At 45.1% G+C, this 18861-nt stretch overlaps 1 protein-coding gene across 1 annotated transcript in view; it reads right to left on the minus strand.

Moving 5' to 3' along the window:
* Positions 1-18861, minus strand: part of LOC135397288 (uncharacterized) — a 368507-nt gene that overhangs the window by 16171 nt on the left and 333475 nt on the right. Inside the window, exon 8 of the mRNA XM_064628745.1 lies at positions 1650-1817. Within this exon, the coding sequence (XP_064484815.1) occupies positions 1650-1817 (168 nt within the window). The remainder of the gene's footprint in view (positions 1-1649; positions 1818-18861) is intronic.

An 18861-nucleotide genomic window follows, 5' to 3' on the forward strand; every position in this document is an offset into this window, starting at 1 on the left:
GAAATTTTCATAAATCGAGTGAAGTGATTATTGTGCCCGCTTACTTCGTTGCAACACGAGGAGGGACCACGCAGTCGAAGATCGGCATTTTCTAACAGGAGCGTGACTTCCGCCGCTATTGGACGCAGGTCTCTCGAACAAGAATCACCGATTGGCTTCGTTACGTTTTAGGCACACGCGTACCCCTGCACTGCGTTTCTTCAGGCCATCCGGTTTCTGCGTTCGCAAAGGTTATCTTACTGTGGGTACTTTACAGTACAGTGATCGTTGTAACGATATCGCTTTTCGCTGTCGAGCTATCGCTGTCCCTGTGCGGGTCGACTCCGCCTAGTACGAAAGGCAAGCCGAGGAAGTATTACGACTAGCACACCTACGCATTTTTAATCTCTCTGTTTTCCATATAACTCAAAACGGCTGCCCAGGTGTTGAGCACTATTGTTTGCTTGTTTATGTACATTTTTAACACGAGACTCAACACTGTTTATGTACATTTTTAGGACTCCCGAGGCTACTGCCATTGTTTCGTGGCACTTCCCCATATATCGAATTACCGCTTATGTCGAATTACCGCTTATGTCGAATTACCGCTTATGTCGAATTACCGCTTATGTCGAATTACCACTTATATCGATTTTTTTCTGGTCCTGTCGACTTCGTTATAACGAGGTTTTCTGTATTCTTACCTAGGCTCGCGTCACCATAACCCTGTTTTGATTACGACGTTATCATAGTTCATTATATTCCGTATTAGCCTCACGAAGCAACTTCGCATACCAGCGGTGCACACCAACGCCACGGCAACGCCGCCGGTAACGCCACAACGTCATTAAGGGTCCGCTAATTATGACCGTAGAGAGGCCGTAACTATGGAGATAAGCTGACACCAGCCGCATGGGTAGCCACTGACAGCCACAGCAAGACCGTTTGAAATCGCCAGCTGCGATTGGCTGAAGCAGACGACGTCCAGACTTTATGCGTGCACGTGTACGTATATGTTGTGTTGCAGTTGGGCGAATGAGTGAGAGGATTGTGTGTGAGAGAGAGAGAGTCAGTATCTAGGTGGCGCTGCAGAGGAGGCAGTAGCAGGTGAAGAGAGGACAATAGGAAGGAGTTGTAGACAGTGTGGTCAGCATCAAGGGATGGATATCAAGAGATGGGAGAAGGGCACGTTGTTGGAAGAGGGAGTGTTAATGCCTATATTTGACCGGGACGCGTAGCTGCACGTGTTTGAAGTTTTTCTTCGGGGTGGCCGCGAGAGCAGTAGGCAACTCCTTTGACTCTTTGGCCTTTGCCGCAGAGGCCTTGACAGTGCCTGCGTGCAGTCAGTGCTGCCCTACTTGAAAGCTTTGAACCCCGAAAGCTTGAAACCCGAAGGGTTCAGGTTTAAGGCATGTTTGAAGTAAGGGTGAGCAGGCAAGCGAGCTGGTGAAGGTTCGACGATGGTGGCATACCTTGAGCTTGAGGGAACGAGAGGACACACCAAGAAGTAGACAGGACGAGCCTCGTCCTGTCTACTTTTTCGTGTGTCCTCTCGTTCCCTCAAGCTCAAGGTATATGCCACCATCGTTAAGGCATGTGTACTGGAGAAGCAGAAGATAACTGCATAACTCATAACTAACACGCCTCTTTGACGAATGTACAAGACTTACATCGTCTTCTCGGGACTTAGCCCTGCGAGAACTGCGCGTCTTCCCTGTGGTACCCCCCTCAGGCAGGCGAGCATATGAATGGGTAGACCTAGTACCCGGAGGCCCAAGGTTCAGAATAGCGTTGATTCTGTAGATCGAGGCTAGGAGCAGGGACGTGGTTAGGTTCTGCTGCAGGAAAATAAGCACATTGTTACTCGTGGGAGAAAGAGGGGAAACCGCGCCACCGAAAGCAGGACCAGTTCGAGTGTCGGGGTGGTATTGATGGTATCGTCGAATATGAATTATGCGACCAGATTTCCGTTAAAAAAATTGTTACATGCAATACGCGAAGCTCATGCAAGTGCACATGCAAAGCAGGGTTGCGGAGTTGCCACTCCGGGGTTGGAATGATTCCGGAATCATTCCTGATTTATCAGAGCCCGGAATGGGAATGGAATTGGAATGGCGGAAACTGTCCTAGGAGTGGAATGGAATTAGGTGTGTTTTTTTTTTTCACAGGCGGAATCGAATTGGAATGGACTGGTCTGGGTGCCACACGGTCAAGGGCGAAATAACCTTGTCTTTTCGCTTTTTCCGTGATGGGTAACGCCAATCTCTTCTATAGCACTGCTGGGCAACCCAGCACGGCTACCGATCCCTTTTATTTTATTGATGTGAATTAAAGGAATGGAATGGGGTTGCAAAGCCATTCCAGGAGTGGGAATTGGCCGTACCTTTTCATTCCGAGGAATTGAAAGGAAGGGAATTATCACAAATCTTCGTTCCTCGTAAAGGAATTGGGAGATTCCATTCCGTAACCGCAACCCTGATGCAAAGCCTGTTTGCAAAGCCTACAAAGACTGCAAATACATGCAAAGCCTGCAAGGCATGGATATACCAGACTCCCTGCCGTGTATGAAAGGGGGCGATGCCCCCTCCCCCCCCAGCCTGATATCAGGGCAAGGAGGGCAGTTCCCCTTGTCCCAACCTTCAGACGCACCCCATACCACACAAAGTCCAACCTTGTCCAAAAGTCCAACACTCTCTCCCTCTCTCTCTCGGTAACACAGAAACCCACTATGTACACAGAGCCCTCAAAAAAAAAAACAAAAAAAAAACAAAGAGCCTTCCGCATCTCTCAAATACAGCCCAGCGCAGCACTTCTCTCTCAATGGCGATAAAAATTCCAATCAGTAAAAACGTGCTCTACGGCCACCCTTTTTCTGATTGGCCCATCGAAAAGAAATACGAGACACATTTCGGATCTGATTGGTGGCGAAGGGTCACGCTTCGTAAATGCGAATGGATATCGGCCACAACGCTGAAAGTGCAGTATGGAGCTAAGTAGGGGCGGTAAATCCAGAGAAGGGACATCTCAAGATGGTTCTCCCTCTTTTCTGGGAAGAAAGGATGGCATGAAGGGAGAGAAAAAAAAAAAGGAGATGTCGCACGCGACCAAATGATTCGGAACCGCTCCACTAGAGGGAAGAGCGATTTCATTCGACGCACTCTCGATGGAATGAACTTGGTTATGTGAGGCGAAGGGGGGGGGGGCACTTAACGGTGGTGGAAAGGGGGGAAATGGGGAGAGAGGGAAGGCAATATTTGTCGATATTTAACAAAAGCCGGTGGACCTCCCGCAGGAATGGGTCAGGACAACATTTACAATGTCTCTAAATCGGTTAGAAATCCCCCTCCCCCCTCTCACTATGACAGCGCTACTTGGTTCTCGGTCAAATATACAGCCCGCCAACGCTCCGCCCTAGAAGCACTAATGACACTTCGGGATGGTTTAGGACTGGCGGCAGTGAGGCTCAACATTATAATGCCACCGAATGGTGGTAGAGAATAATGGAGTAGAGTATCACCTGCGGCAGTGAAATAACCCAGAGATCGTCACCAAAACAATGTTGTTGCTCGTGTTGTTTCGCAGAAATGGAGTGAGACGTGTAGTGATTCATGTTACAGTTACACAGTATACAGAAAAAACAAAAAAATAAAAGAGAAAGAAAACAATAAGGTTATCCTAACACACGCGAATAACCAGAAACAACAGTATTGAGAAACTTCTAAGAAAAAAAAAAGTCTTGAAATAAGCACGAACACAATTCACACGGATAATTTACGAGTGAGCAGTTAAATAACTGTATTGCAAGATATAACAGCGTCGTCTAAACTTTAAACAATTCCATTCGTTAGCAATGCGCATATTTCGATCGAAATTCGGACGAATTCTGGTGAAGTATAGCGACGCCAAAGGGCGTAGATATCTAATCAGATTATACGTATGTAATAACAACAACAACAATAGGCGCACACCATGTCAGCTGATTTACCGACCGAAGCTCTCCGTCGTCTAACCAGTAAGGCGACATCATTCTATATACAAGGCTCGTTCGTGGTTGACTTTCGTTGAAGAATAATCAGTGAGTAAATGTAATTGAATAAAACTTTCGTAGGACAAATTAGAATCCTTCTCGGGTCAGTGGGAACGAAAGGTGCGGTCACGGCAGCTATCATGGCGACGAGCAGTGTGTCTGTAGCTGTGGAACAGGGATGCATAACCAAGTTCCTTGTCAAGGACAACGTTAAACAGGCTGATTACAGGCGTAGTATGGGGAACAAACGATGTCAGGGGGAAGAGTGTAAGAATGGTGCAGACAGTATGGCGAAGGACGGGACTGTCCTACAGCGGTCACGCCAGTGAACATCGCAGGCGTTGAGCAAGCCATCCTCGAGCACCGGCGAGTAACAGTTCGGCACATTGGAGCCCAGCGTAACATTAGTGCGGGCAGCGTGGAGACAATCCTTCACGAGCGTTTACTGTTCCGGAAAGTCTGTGCAAGATGGCTTCCCACCACACTTCACTCGTCACGAGAAGGGAGCGCGCATGACAGTCTCTGAGCAGCTGCTCAACCTGTTTCAATCTGAGGGGGCCGAATTTTTGGAATCAACCGTCACATGTGATGAAACGCGGGTGCATCATTTTACCCAGCAAGACAAAAAAGAAGCGGCATGGAATGAAGACACAAGGCACCCCCGCAGCAAAAGAGAAGCAAGAGCCGTCTGCTGGGAAGTCTACGGGAACTGTTTTCCGCGACATGCGGAGTGTCATCCTTGTAGTCTTCTTAGAGCAAGAGGTCACGCTTAATGGCCGGTTCTGCCCCACGTTGATAAAAGGGTGCCGTGCGATACGCAATTCGCAGGGACGTTGTTGGGATGTCGTCCGGAAGGGTAATTCTTCTTCATGACAATGTCCGGCCTCTCACAGCGAATTTGACGGTAGCTACCCTGGTCGAAATGCGCTGGTAGGTTTTGCCTCATGCCCCTTACAGCCCAGATTTAGCCGCTTGTTTGAGTTTCTTAAAGACCACCTTGGAGGAAGGACGATAACAAATTGCAATAACACTGATTACAATTATATGACTGACAAGCCTCCCGTCTTATGCGTGCCTGTTTCTCCTTTCAAATCTCTTTTCAAATGATTATCATAATGAACGATACTTTAGTAATATAATTTATAGCCGTTAGCAGGATACATTAAATGGCATCACATCGCGGCCCACATTTCAATTATAGTTTATCATTAGAAAAAGCTTCCATCGAAGCTATCACAACGAAACTTTCCACGAATACGTTTTCCTTTTGTTATGAAAGGTTCGAAACGCAAACAAAGTTCTTCATCACACCTGTACCGTGAAATGCAATTATAACGAGCGCCGTACGTTTATATCTCTTTCACTCTGCATAACAATGTTCCGCATCCCGGCCAAAGAGAAGCATATTCATAATTTATAATATCTTGCACTTTGTTCGGAGCTTATAACAACGCTTCCATAGTGTCGAGCCCCCGCTCGTTCAAAAATTAATAATTAATATAACTCGACGATGCATGTATTCCCGCTTGAATTGAGGATAACGGCGAGAAACGATATTAGACACCCTCGAGCCGACTGGAAATAAAGTAAGATCGAGACACAGAACGTGTTCTTAATGAAGCTCACATCCCCCGAGGGACGAAGAGAAACTTTCAAAGCGCGAATTTATTAGCAATTTATTAGCATTACGTGGCGTAGCTGACAATATTACATTATCATAAGTAGCGGATAAAACTACGAGTTGATCTTTTTATTTTCCACTTTAAAGTTTTTTATTTTTTTTTATTTTTCATTTGTAGGTCATCGTGGGAGGTGGGCTCTGCTCTTTAATCATGGCCGTGAGTTTTTTTTTGTTGTTGTTGTTTTTAGTGTCGTGTTAGCACCACGACGCGACTGAAGCCATGATCGTGATATAAGCGTGGATAGATCGAAGAGGAGTTAGTATACGTCCTGGGCCGACATCTATCTGGAAAACCCGGGGAAAACCTCGGACAGGAAGAAGAGCTGGATACGTGATCAACGGAAATTAGGTTAGGTTGGGTTGGGTTGGGGTTGAGTAAGCGTAGCTTAAAGTGGTAGCGCATCCTTCAGCTTTGTTTCTGAAACCACATGCGACAAGGAAATATTCTGTTATGACGCTCTCATATATGCTATGTACCTGTTGTATCATTTTGTTACACCTGACCTGGTGAGTCTTCACAGCTAACCACAGCTGACATGGAATCGTGTAGGAGATAGACGAAACAATTTGGTGTATATTTTTCTAGCGCTTAATGAGATTAGAATTCCTGTTTCAAATACATTTATGTTGTTTGCGATCACAAAAGTGAATTAAGCGCGAAATGCGATTTTTTGTTATCTTCTGAGCCCTGTAAGAAAGATTCTGAGGCACAAACCGAAAGTCTGATTAAGCACTAAAAATAACTGATATCTACCTGCTAAGACATATCTCACGTAAATTTAACAATTCCTCGCGACGTTTTCCAACTTGAAGAATGATAGAGGCTGAAGGGTGTCACGCCTTTCCAAGGCAGACTGTGTTATAACCTGCCTATTAATTAATTAATTTATTTATTTATTTGCCGACAGCGTTCGTTAGGGCACTACATTGGGGGAGAGGGGGGGTTCAGTACATCAAATAAAAGAGGACAGAAACATTGATAGATACAACAACTATGTAATATAACATATATCATATTCAAAACATCCAGTCTAGCTAAAACAAAATTCCCGAAGGGTATGTTCCGATACAGGTCCCCCAAGGTCGCCATTTTCCCATGTATTTGTTCCTATCCCGATGCGTGCAATACCGGAGGCCGCCATTAGATACCCCATTGTTACCAGACGTTGGCTTACGTTGCATTGTAGCGCGCTAAAGATCCAGTTGAAGAACAATCCAAGCCAGGCCAAGTCACCGAAGGAGAAATGGACGACTGCGCCTGCGGCGCCCGGTACGACAGGTACGCTATGTGATGCACGCAGCCGTGCGCTAGATCCTTCCGATCGCTCAACACGTTTAAAAACGGGACCAAAAAGTGAAACACGACACAGAACGTTGTTATACGCGTTTTATTTGGACATATAAAGACTAGATTCATTCGCAGAAACAACAAAAACATTTTGCCGCTAAACTTAGCGGGCTGAAGTGATCCGGAACGGCAACAGTGGGGTATCTAGTGGCGGCCTTCTTCGTTGCACGCTTTTCCGAGGTGAGTTTGGGGGACCTGTTCCGATACCCTGGTTAGACAGCTTCTTGGCGGTCTAACCGGAAGTGCCGCCATGTTGAGTCTCGTTCCAATTCTCGCCTAGACTAAGACACCTCCCGCCTACAGTGTGCACCGGCGCAGACTAGCTATGTAAACTAGCTGACGGCACCCACATAAATTGTATCGCCTGTCGACGACATCGTGGTTTCCACGTCTTGCGAGTCTGCAGTGTTTGATTATAGGTCACGTACATTGATATCTCACCGCTAGCTGACCAATTGCAACTTTTATTGGAGTGCGGGACGCAGTTCCTGCCTCCTCCGACAGATGGCCGACGTGGCGCAAAGTCTGTTCGGAAGCCGCCCTCTGAGACGTCTACCTGTCCAGTCAGACGGGTTCTCATAGAACCAAGTATTGGAACACACCCTTCATTACACACAATGCTAACAGCTTTTGGAAGGCAGCCTATTCCAATCGCAAATCGTTCTCGAAAAAAAAAGAAAAGAAAAGAAAAGTTTTGTGTACGTTATTAGGGCATGTAATCTCGCTATTTTAAAATCACAATCCGCATGCTTCGATGCATACTAAGATGTCAATAGATATTTGCCCTTTTCCACCACATCCTTATTCTAAAAAAAAAAATAAAAAATCAAACTCAGATTCTTCCGCTGTTTTTTTTATTGTGTGTATATATATATATATATATATAAGTGAAATAATAAGACGTGGACTACAGATTACAGGAACATCAACAAAAACTTTTTTGTCCTGACGAAGACAGTGCCACTGTCGAAACGTCGACCATTCTTTTTTTAAATCTATGTGTTAAATTACCCATCAAATAAATTAGTTTTTGTTGACGTTCCTGTAATCTGTAGTCCACGTCTTATTATTTCACTTTTATTCAATTTCGTAGCCGTCTGATATATTAACGTCTTTGTCCTATATGTATATATATATATATATATATATATATATGGGCGTTCCGCTGAATTCCTTCCCCTATACACCTCACGACCAGATAGCGAGGTACTTCCTCCAATTTTCTCTCGTCCAATTTTTCTTTTCTCAGTCGGCGGAGCTTACGTTACAGGTTTGAAGAAAATTCGACGCGATTTCATAACACACTCCCCGCTTCATTCAAGCTCCTCTACCATGAGCAGCACCAATTGCATCATCCTTGCTCCTCGTCGTTACGTAGCCCTTTTGCGTTACCCATATTCGAGACCTTTCGACGGCTTGCGCAAGAAATAACACGACGCGATCAAAGTTTCCGCTCGAAACAAAAAGAAAAAGAAACGAAAAAATAAATAAAAGAGAACGAAAAGAGCGCACAACGACCATGTCGAGAACCGGGCGGCCAATTACCGGAACATGCGATTGCAGTAGCGAGTCCCCGAGTGTCAGTCCACATTACACTGACAGATTCAAAGCAGACACCATCACACGCGCACACTGGCCGTGCCTTTTATGCGGCGCCAAAACGTTATCTGACATTTGTGACACGACTAGTTAGAGAGGGATTTCGAGTTGAACGTGTTTCGTGTTTTTGTTCGTGTTTTGCTCTGAAGTAGGGAATGTAGGGAAATGGGAACGTAACGAGGCCATCGCTGTCGGACCAAAAGAAGCAAATACACGCGGAATGGCGCGCAGTAACGAAAGGTGGCGGAGAACAGTGTTGCCAGATCGCTACATGGAAAATCCGTTAAGAGGCGCTCAACTTTGGTATTCGCTTTGTATAGAGGGCTGTATTTCACGATAGACGACTATTTTTTCTTCTTTACGTAAAGTTTCGTAAATGCTTTTAATGACGTGGAGCGAAAACAGACCAGAGGGTTTATTAGGCTACATATCGGCCTCGCTGGCTTAGTTGTCAACGTGTCCGTGCACGAGGTGGCGCGTTGAAATCTAGCTGAGCAAGGCGACAACTTGATACGAATTGCAGAGACACGTCCGCTTGCGCGAGGGAAGCTGTACAGCGCTATGCTGTCTCAGGTTCTCCCTTGCAACTAGAGATGCGAAGCCACGGAAAAAAACCGGGAATTTTGGGGAAAAAAGTTTTTTCGTTTTTTTTCCTCGTCTCCGGAAACATTGCCCAAAATTTCCAGGAGAAAAAATTCAAAAATAGAAAGTCTCGTGCCTTTGATGCGTTGCAACCCGCCAACAGTACCTTGGATGCCTCTAGTCCGCCAATAACCACCAACTTAGAGCTCCGTCCGTCCGTCCGTCCGCTCCAAGCGGTCGCCATCGCGTTCACATAATGTCGGAGTTCTGGTTGGAGTGGACGGGTCGTTCTAATTACCTATCACTGGGTAGACAGCAGTCTCTTGGGATGCTCTGCTCTGCATCTACGCCTAGAGGATGGACACTACTAAAGCCTTGCTCATTATATGCTGTTGTTTGGCGGGCAATGCTACGACCCCACTTTAAATGGAAAAGAGACGCTGTAACCACGTTTGTTTCCATTTTCCTCAATTTTTCGGGAAAAAACCCGAAAGAAACCGTTTTTTTTTTAGCGATTCAATATTTCCAGAAATTTTGCATCTCTACTTGCAACCTTTCTAGACAGCACAGCTACTCCTGAAGTCGGCCTAATAGGAGGCATGTTAACCCCGGTATTGCACTTCTTACTCATGTGCTTTTCCCATCTGTTACCACCTGTACCCCGGTTCTAATCACAGAACTTTCTTCAGCGGTGCTAATGCAGATCAATAACAACAACAAAAAATAAGAAGAAGAAAGAAAAAAGAAAAGAATAAAGAAGACGAGGAACAAGAAGAATCGCAGATTAAACGCCGCAAGGTACTTCGGTCGTACATACAGGATCCAGGTTCACATAATGGAGAGTTTTACTTGTATCCTACGCAATCGCCTTAGGTACGCAGGTGCATAGCATGTTCACATTGCGCACACCCTAAACGCAAAGCCACGTTGGGTACCCGCTATTTCCTCGCCTACGCGAAGCGATTGCGTCCGCGGTACTAAAACTATAGAGCCTATGCTTCGGGACAAATTAACTCTTACAGGTTCACTCCGCCCACAATTTTATCGACGTCTGTGATTGGCTTAGGCGGGCGCATGACGACTCCGAGTCAAAACGCAGCGTGCCCGCATGCATGAAACGGTTGCTGGTACATTGATGTTGCGATGATGATGATGTTGAGGTTGATGTTGCGTCGGAGACAACGTATACAAGGGTCGTTCAACGTTGACCGAGACTTTTATTTCTTTAAATACGATGGAAAATTCGGGAAGCGCCGAACAACGCTAGTTTTTTTTTTTTTAAGTGTCTACCGCGCTCATCTAGACACCGCTGCCATTGCTCTGGCAACTCTTTGGTGCCATTGGCGTAGAAAGAAGTGGGCTGCGGTCGTAGCCACCGCGGGACATCTTTCTTATGGCTTTGTTGTTGATGATGATGATGATGATGATTAGGATTTTCATGGCGCATCGACAACTATATGGCTTTTTGTGGAACGTCCTTCCTTCAAGGTGCTCTTTAAGAAACTCAAACAAACAGTAATCGCTTGGGACTAAATCTGGGCTGCAAGGGGTATGGAGAAAGCCTTCCAGCGCATTTTGGCCAGGGTTGCTACAGTCAAATTCGCCGTGTGAGGCCGGGCATTGTTATGAAGAAGAATTACCCTTTCGGACATCCCACATCCCAGGCCTCTTCTTTCGAATTTCGCTTCGCACGCAACCCTTTATCAACGTGAAGTAGTACTGAGCATTAATCGTGACCGCTTACTCCAAGAAGTCCACACGGATGACACCCTGCATGTCCCATGGACTTCCCAGCCGACGACTGCATCTTCCTTTACTTTGACGCGGGGAAGCCCATTCTAAGCTGTTTTTTTTTGTTTTTTTTTGTTTTCTTTTGTCTCTGGGGTGAAACGATGTATCCAGGTTTCATGATATCTATTGACTGATTGCAAAAATTCGTCCCTCTCGGATTGAAACCGGTTCAGCAGCTGCTCAGAGACTGCCATGCGCGCTCCCTTCTGATTACAAGTGAAGTGTCGGGAAACCCATCTTGCAGAGACTTTGCGGAACAGTGAGTGCTCGTGAATGATTGCTTCCACACTGCAGACACTAATGTTACTAAAACCCGGGCTGTTTGGTCTGACATTACGTTAAAATCGATAAAAACCCGCACTGGGGTTTTTAAATCGACTGATATTACACTGGGCCGCAATGTCTTGAACTACTCGCCGGTTCTGGAGGTCGGCTTCCTCGACGCCTACGATGTTCACTTGTACCACTGCAACCGGACGGACGTGTCCAAAAACTCAGCTGGTTTGACGTTCTTGTTCACAAGGAACTTGATTTTGCATCGCTGCTCCACAGGTTCAAACACACTGGTCGTCGCCATGATAGCTGCCGCTGCTGTACATCTCGCTGACCCGAGAAGTATTACACTCCGTCCTCAGAAAGTCTTATTCAATTCCATTTACTTGCTGATTTTTCTCGAGCGAAGGTCTCGGTCACCCTCGAGCGATCCTTGTACTCTGAGCACATTTGCACGCTTTTAAAACAACCAGGTAAAACACCTGCGGTGTGGATGAGTTCCCCGTCTGCCTGACGTCCGCCAACTTCCCGCGTGCTCCATTCTCAATGCGCGAACTACATTATCTGCTGGCGGAGGCATACCTCTCGGACTGTAGCTCTTATGTTGTCTCGGAGTACAGCTTTTCGCAATACGAATCTTGTCAACGTACCGCTAGAGTCACTAAAATAAGCTACACAGTTTACTTAATGACTGCGATTCTACGTACCGCTATCGGCTTCGTTAAAAAAAGAAAAAGAAAAGAAAGTACGCTGAACTCCACGCGTTCCGAAATCTCATATTGATTTGACGACACCATTTGCGCGAGGAGCAATCTGCTTAAAATGCTGCAAACGCGTCGAGTTTGGAGTCCGTGTGCAAACTTGAAGCGGTCGCTCCACGATATTGCAAATGCATGGGACCGCTTTGATGTACCCGACAGAATCCACGGTCTAAATTTTTAATCGCTACTCCACTGTGTCGTAGATTCGCCGGGAAATGAACCATTTAAGAGGATTATTATTTATGTCGTTAGTTAAGTCGTTTATTATCATTAATGCCTGGTTCTCGATATGGTCGTTATTAAAATATATCTACCGCACGTGTACTGCTTGGATGGAGTCTGAAATGAGTTGCTGTCGGTGTCGGTCACAGTTTCTTTAAAAAACAAAAGTTTAAAACGTGCGTATATATATATATATATATAACGACGTTTGGGACTTATAAACATATATATATATATATATATATATATATATATCATATTTTGATAGTTATACGCTTATTTTTATCTTGGACCTCCACGCGAAAGCTTGTACAAATTAAACTTAAACAAAAATCTTCAGTGTCGGCTTCTGTATTTTGTTTATGTGATCTACAGGACTTGACTCCCCTCTTCGTATACGCATCTTGTGTAGGATGGTGAACATGGAGTCCATTATCAAGAATAGAAGAATACAAACCAATGTACATTTGGTGCGTACGGTGTTGGACTGGTGCAGATATGAGGGTGGGCACGTGGCAATGCTACAGCTGGATGTTTCGAAAGCTTTCAATAGAGTTGGCCATAGATATCTGTTCGCATTGCTGGCACAGCCTTCTTTTTCCTGAGACCCGGAATGGACGTTTCTAGAGTGGGCTGAGGAGAGTTTTGTGCACAACAACTCAATAACTGTTGGTGTAAAATGCTGTAACGTGTTTTTTTTATGTGGAGACCGCGTTTCCATTATGGTTACGATACGTGAGCGAGGCGCAATTATTACTATGCACGAGCTGCAACGCTTTCGATTTTGAGGAAAGGAAACTGGATTGGTTTCCTTCTACTCACATCACGTGATTTACTCCATCTAACCTACTTTATTTTTGGTTATATCGCTACATATTTACTCTCAACGCTTCAAACAAAAACAAAGCGAGACAGTCATGTACGACGCATCTAGCTGTGTGATCATTCAAGGTGTCTGCACCGCAATACATTAGTGCTAGGCAGGCAAAACACGCTTTACAGGAGTAACTTTTTTTAAAAAAATTTCAGCTGCTTTTATTGTGGTATGCCGCGATTTCAGCGCACGTAAAAAAAATCCCCATATGAGCAAAATTAATCCATGGACCGATGAGTGCGGTGTCGCTCATTATCGCAGTGAACGTAAAGTTCTCAGTTTTTGTCACTGTCTTCCTATAACCTGCAATATCTACGCCCCCTCGTCAGCTGTCCAACTGTCCACAGTTCTCATGATACCATATTTTCCTGCGTATAATACACACCGACGTATAACGCTACACTAAATGGGACAGAAGGACACAGAAAGTGTAAACCCTCCATTGCCTTTGGTGGGCACATTAATCGAGGCCGGTGCGTCGTCTATGAGGATAACAGAGTTGATCAGATGTTTAGAAGAGAGACAGAGAGGATGTTTATTAACCGCACGAGAGATGCGATTCCAGCAACAACCTTTATTCAAACCAAGTAGCCCAGTTCAGCACTTTGTTAAACTATCAGTAACTTTTATTATATTCATCGTGACATTTATCAGCAATACTTATTACCGTAAACTGTAGAGACCGAATCAACAACTAGACAATCGCACTTTCAACGCTACCATCGTCTGACAGACAGAAAAGGAAAACCTTTCTTCTCCAGCGCGCATCGGTTCCTTCATCTGACAAACGGAAAAGAAAAACCCCGTTCCTCGCTGGTGAAATAAAAGTTCCAGTAGAGCAAGTAGTCGCAACTCTCGCGAACTCGTCGCCGTGCAACTCGCGGCGGATCGATACATCTTTTCTCTCTTTGGAAGTAGTTCGAAGGAGGGCCGACAGAGATAAAGGTGGCAGTTAATTAGGTACTTGACAGGACTTTGTTCTCTCGAGATGGTGATGTAGTGCCTCTTACTTCGATCTTAACACCCGTGCAACTACTGAAAGAGAGGAGGTGGAGGAAAGTGATAGAGGGGATGGAGAGAGTGTTTTGTACGTAATATCTGACTTGTTTCTTGGTTTTGAATTTGCTGTTTGAGTGTAAGGAAGGTAGTGTGAGGCTGTGCTTTACCGCGTACTTGCTTGTTACGCTTGTGGCAAACGGGTGAGGTTCGTGAGTGAGAAATTGGTTGCTCCTTTTTGTGTTCCATGAATGGATCTCGAAAGTAAAACTTTCGGGTCTGCAAGGGATTAGTATGAGCTTTCATCTTTTCTGTGGTTATAAAGAAGGTATTTGGCTTCGTTATTTGATTGATCACGGGGTGTGCAGAACAGAAGATTGCTTTATATCGATTGATTTTATTTTGTCGAAAGTTTGATTTTTTTTTTGTTCGTTCGCTTTCCTTTATGAGTTCGATATCCTCGTCACCTCCTCGATGGCTGTCTTTGCTGAGACAAGCGTGACTGATTTGTAGGTAGTGATAAGGCTTTGTTGCATCTTAAAATCGATTATGTCCAGTTGTTGGAATAAGCCACAGCCCAGTTGCAGAACTGCTGCCATTATTCGAACAATTCCAACGATCTTTTTGAAATATGAACAAGAAAGGTACTCAGTATCAGTGCGAATAGGCCAGTACTTTTTAAGGACTACAGAATATGAGACGGCACGTTTCATTAAGTGTCATTTTCGCATCAGTGTCCCAGAGTGTCCTGCTCCTATCAAATTGAGGCTAACCACACCACGTACACTTTCTCCTTAAAGGAGCTATGCGGCGGATTTTACAACAAATAAAACACGCCCTTACGCAAGACCGATCATCGTAGCTTACCTCTAGTGCGCGCGAGCGATAAGAGATAGGGCAGTAGACACCCCTCAACTTCTTCGGAGACCACGCATGTGAATGAGAGATGTTCACGTCACTCTGTGACGTAAAGTATGTCCCAATTAGCAGAGCACTTCGTGCGCAGCAGACAAGTGCTGAGGAGGTCTTTGTAATCTAAACTGCGTAGTGAGAAAACACCGTACAGCGAAAAAATATTTTGCATTGCGGCTCCTGGTAGGGTGCTTTATCAATGAATCCGGATTGCGTGTAATGCTATAGGCTTCAACTCGTTGCCCCTTTAAGCACTTTTCACCTCAACGACGGCAGCGGTGTCACGGACATAGCGTGCCTCAATCAACTCAAAAACCTCAGAAAATGTTTCTGATCAATTCTCTACAACTACCTTCTACGGCGTTCATTAAAATGAAAAAGTGTCGACCGTAATGACCACTTGAGTACTGAGAACAAGATCCCAGATAACATTTCATCAACACACACGCGCACGCGCGCAACAGATCGATAACAGTACACAGGCTGATATGCAACACACGGTCTTAAACGGGAGTTCTCAGCAGAGGGAAATAATGAGATATGTGCTGGTCAATTGTGATGGGATGCATAAAAGGACTTCCGCTGGACCTGTCGAGACGACGTCACATCGAGAAAAAGCGCCAACCAATAAATGGACGCGCCCAGTGACATTTCCCAGTATTTGCGCCAGTGCTCTAGTTTTTTTTTTTTAGAGGACTTGGTTTTAAAAATAATGTACGGTTAATATCTGGCAGGGGTGGGCATGTATTATAATAGTATTACTGTGAATGCACTTTGTATTAGTATTACGTATTTATAATACACATTTTCAAAACGAGTTTGTATTAGTATCATAATACGCCAAAATATGTAGTACCCGTATTACTGTATTACTTGTCGAGGCAGTATAATACTTTTTCGGCCTTCCCAGTGGGGCACCAGATGGCGGATCCAGACCATGGGTTTCGAAGGGGCGATTTCTTTGTTGAAGCGCACAGTGAGGGGGGGGGGGGTGAGAGGGAAATCTAATGTATAAACTGACGTTTTTGAGGGGGGGATCGCCCCCCCCCACTCCCTTCGGATCCGCCACTGCGTGTATGCCTCACGCGCTGATGACAAGGGCCCGTGTTCCGGGTAAAGGGGTTCGTGTCATGTCATTCATTCATTTCCTTTATTAAGTTGCCCCAAAACAGCACGTGGCCTTCCAAATGATGCAACAAACAGGTAGAGCAAGGAATAAAGGAAGTTAACCAATGAAAGGCAAAACAACAAATGGTTTCTCTTTACACAGTGTTAGTTAACATGGTGCTAAAAGTGTTGGGTTGGGTTTGGGAGGTTGAGGTGGTGTTAGGGACAAGAACACAAAAACACAAGTAGACAGGGCTAGACTCAAGTCTAGCCCTGTCTACTTGTGTTTTGTGTCTCTACCACGTCCCCAAGCGCAAGGAAATGATACCATCAACATCATCTACCTTTTTTTCGTCTCTCTAGTTCCTACGACCTAGTTTTTTTATGTGGACACCTTTTTTTTAACCTCGAAAACACTTTTCTGTGGAATTCGGCAACGCTTGTTACCCGCACCTGGTAACATGGCACGTTACATGGGAACTCTTTACGCCTTTATGTTGTTTTATTTTATTTTATTTTACACGGGGCTGCGTATTCTATTACCGATATCGTGGGGGAAGACGTGTGTGATGGGTACAGGAAGGTGCCCGAACGATCGATCAAGAGTACATAGAACTGTAAAACGATAAATAGAGGAACTGCCAGTAAGTTTCCCTTTCGGTTATCGACACTATTGGTACTGTTTCGTAACTACACTAAAGAAAGAGAGAGTGTGTGTGCAGTGTTTTAGAGGGCAGGAAAACGTGTAGCTTCTAGCTAGATAACAGATACATACATGATGATGATGATGATGATGATGATGATGATGACGCTAATTGGGTGTGGATTTACACGTAAGATGAGTTAGCCTACATTTTTGTGGCGACATGCCGCACGTGCGCGAGGGTAGCACTGCGGGTAATTTCGACCACCTGCGGTGCAGAACGTCTCCTACACACGCTACTGGAAGCAATGAAATGTACGGGTAACGCAATGACATTAAGGTACGTCTGCAACGTGCCGCATTGACACGAGGGCTGCATTTGCACGCTAACATATATTGATCACAATTTTATGCTCGCATAAATTTATTCTGACGCCAAGGCCGCGTTGACTGGGCTGCAGGCTGACGTGAATGATGTGCTAACAGTCTCCGAGCGCCACTGGATGCAGTTACTCGGATTAATGTTTACAGGGTGAATTCACCAAAGGCTACACATCTCGATTAAGTCCTAAGAATAGAAGATAACGTCTCTGGCGCTTCAAAAGCAAATTCTCACCCCATGCATTTCCTATGGCCGATACTGCCCGCAAACCGCCATTTTGTTCCTCTGACCGCCATTTTGTTCCTGTGAACGTGAAGCAGGTCTGCTTCACGTTCACATCACCACGTATAGGTGGCGCTGCCTGGAGACGAAGCAAAACCAAAACCTATGGAACAACCCACAACCAGATGGATCAGGTGTAGGGTTTCGAGGCAGCGCCATCTATACGTAGTGATGTGAACGTGAAGCAGACAGAGGAACAAAATGGCGGTTTGCTGGCGGTATGGGCCATAGCAAATGCATGGGGAGACAAGTTGCTTTGCTTATAACTATTTTTCTACAAAGTGAAAGCACTTGGAAAAAAAAATATATGAATAAAACTTCAGGCGAGTGACTATGAGTCAGCAAATTTTGAAGCGCCAGAATCATCATCTTCTATTTTTATGACTCGATCAAAATGTGTAACCTTCGCTAAATTCACCCTGTAGTTTGATACAATGTGAAGTTTGAATTTAGCAAAGCTTACACATGACGTGCCGTGTGCACCATACGACTTCAACATGGAGTACTTCTTTAGCAAAATCAATCAATACTCCGACGAATCATTGATCATCGAGAGAGAACGAGAGGGAAAACGATCATTTTCGTTTTAACGTAGCAGTCACGGTGGATCAGTTGCTAAGGTGCCCACATGCACTGGTCTGAGGTCGGAGTACTGAGATTACGGCCCTCGGGTGGGCCAAATTAATTCGCTTTCCGGCTACTGTGGCGCATCTAATGTCTCGCCAGGCAAAGTCACGAAGTACCATTACAATTTTAATAACCCGGAAAGTCATCACAGAGCACACTCGTACCAAAGCGACTATCTATACGGCACAAGCATTGATCTTGTTCAACATACACACGACAACACAGTGTGCACGATCTACATATTATCAGACGCGGGGATGAACATGACATCATTAGTTTGACGAACCATTATTTCCGTCCCAACCCAATGCGCATCAACTCATCCAACACATGCACAACAAACCGCATTCGTGATCCAGCAAACGCTCATTGCTTTCTGCCAGATGGCATTGTAAATAAATGATGCTGAGCCTAAATAATGGAACCGTTTTCCGTCGAAGCAGCGCAGAGCAACAGCCTTCGCGGCACGGAATGGTCTTTTTGACCCAAACATTCGGCGAAAGCGTGTTCTGCATAATGCGTTTCAAATCGAACACAGTTTCCTCTCCGTGCAGTCAGGTGTCGTTTATATATCGATTTTTTTTTTTTTTTGCACAGCTGTAATGGGCTGAAAATGCGGTCCTGCTTTCGATGCTTTCATCGGAGTTCGGCTCCCAGCGCGTCTTGAAGTTGCAAGAATCAATTTTTCAATCACAGTCGCCAGCACATCTCTAAGTGAACTGCGAGGTAGCTGTTAAAGGATAAAGTTTGCCTCGAGGTTACAGTGACGTGCTGC

This window comes from Ornithodoros turicata, chromosome 6 (genome assembly GCF_037126465.1).
Source record: "Ornithodoros turicata isolate Travis chromosome 6, ASM3712646v1, whole genome shotgun sequence".
Lineage (NCBI taxonomy): Eukaryota > Metazoa > Arthropoda > Arachnida > Ixodida > Argasidae > Ornithodoros > Ornithodoros turicata.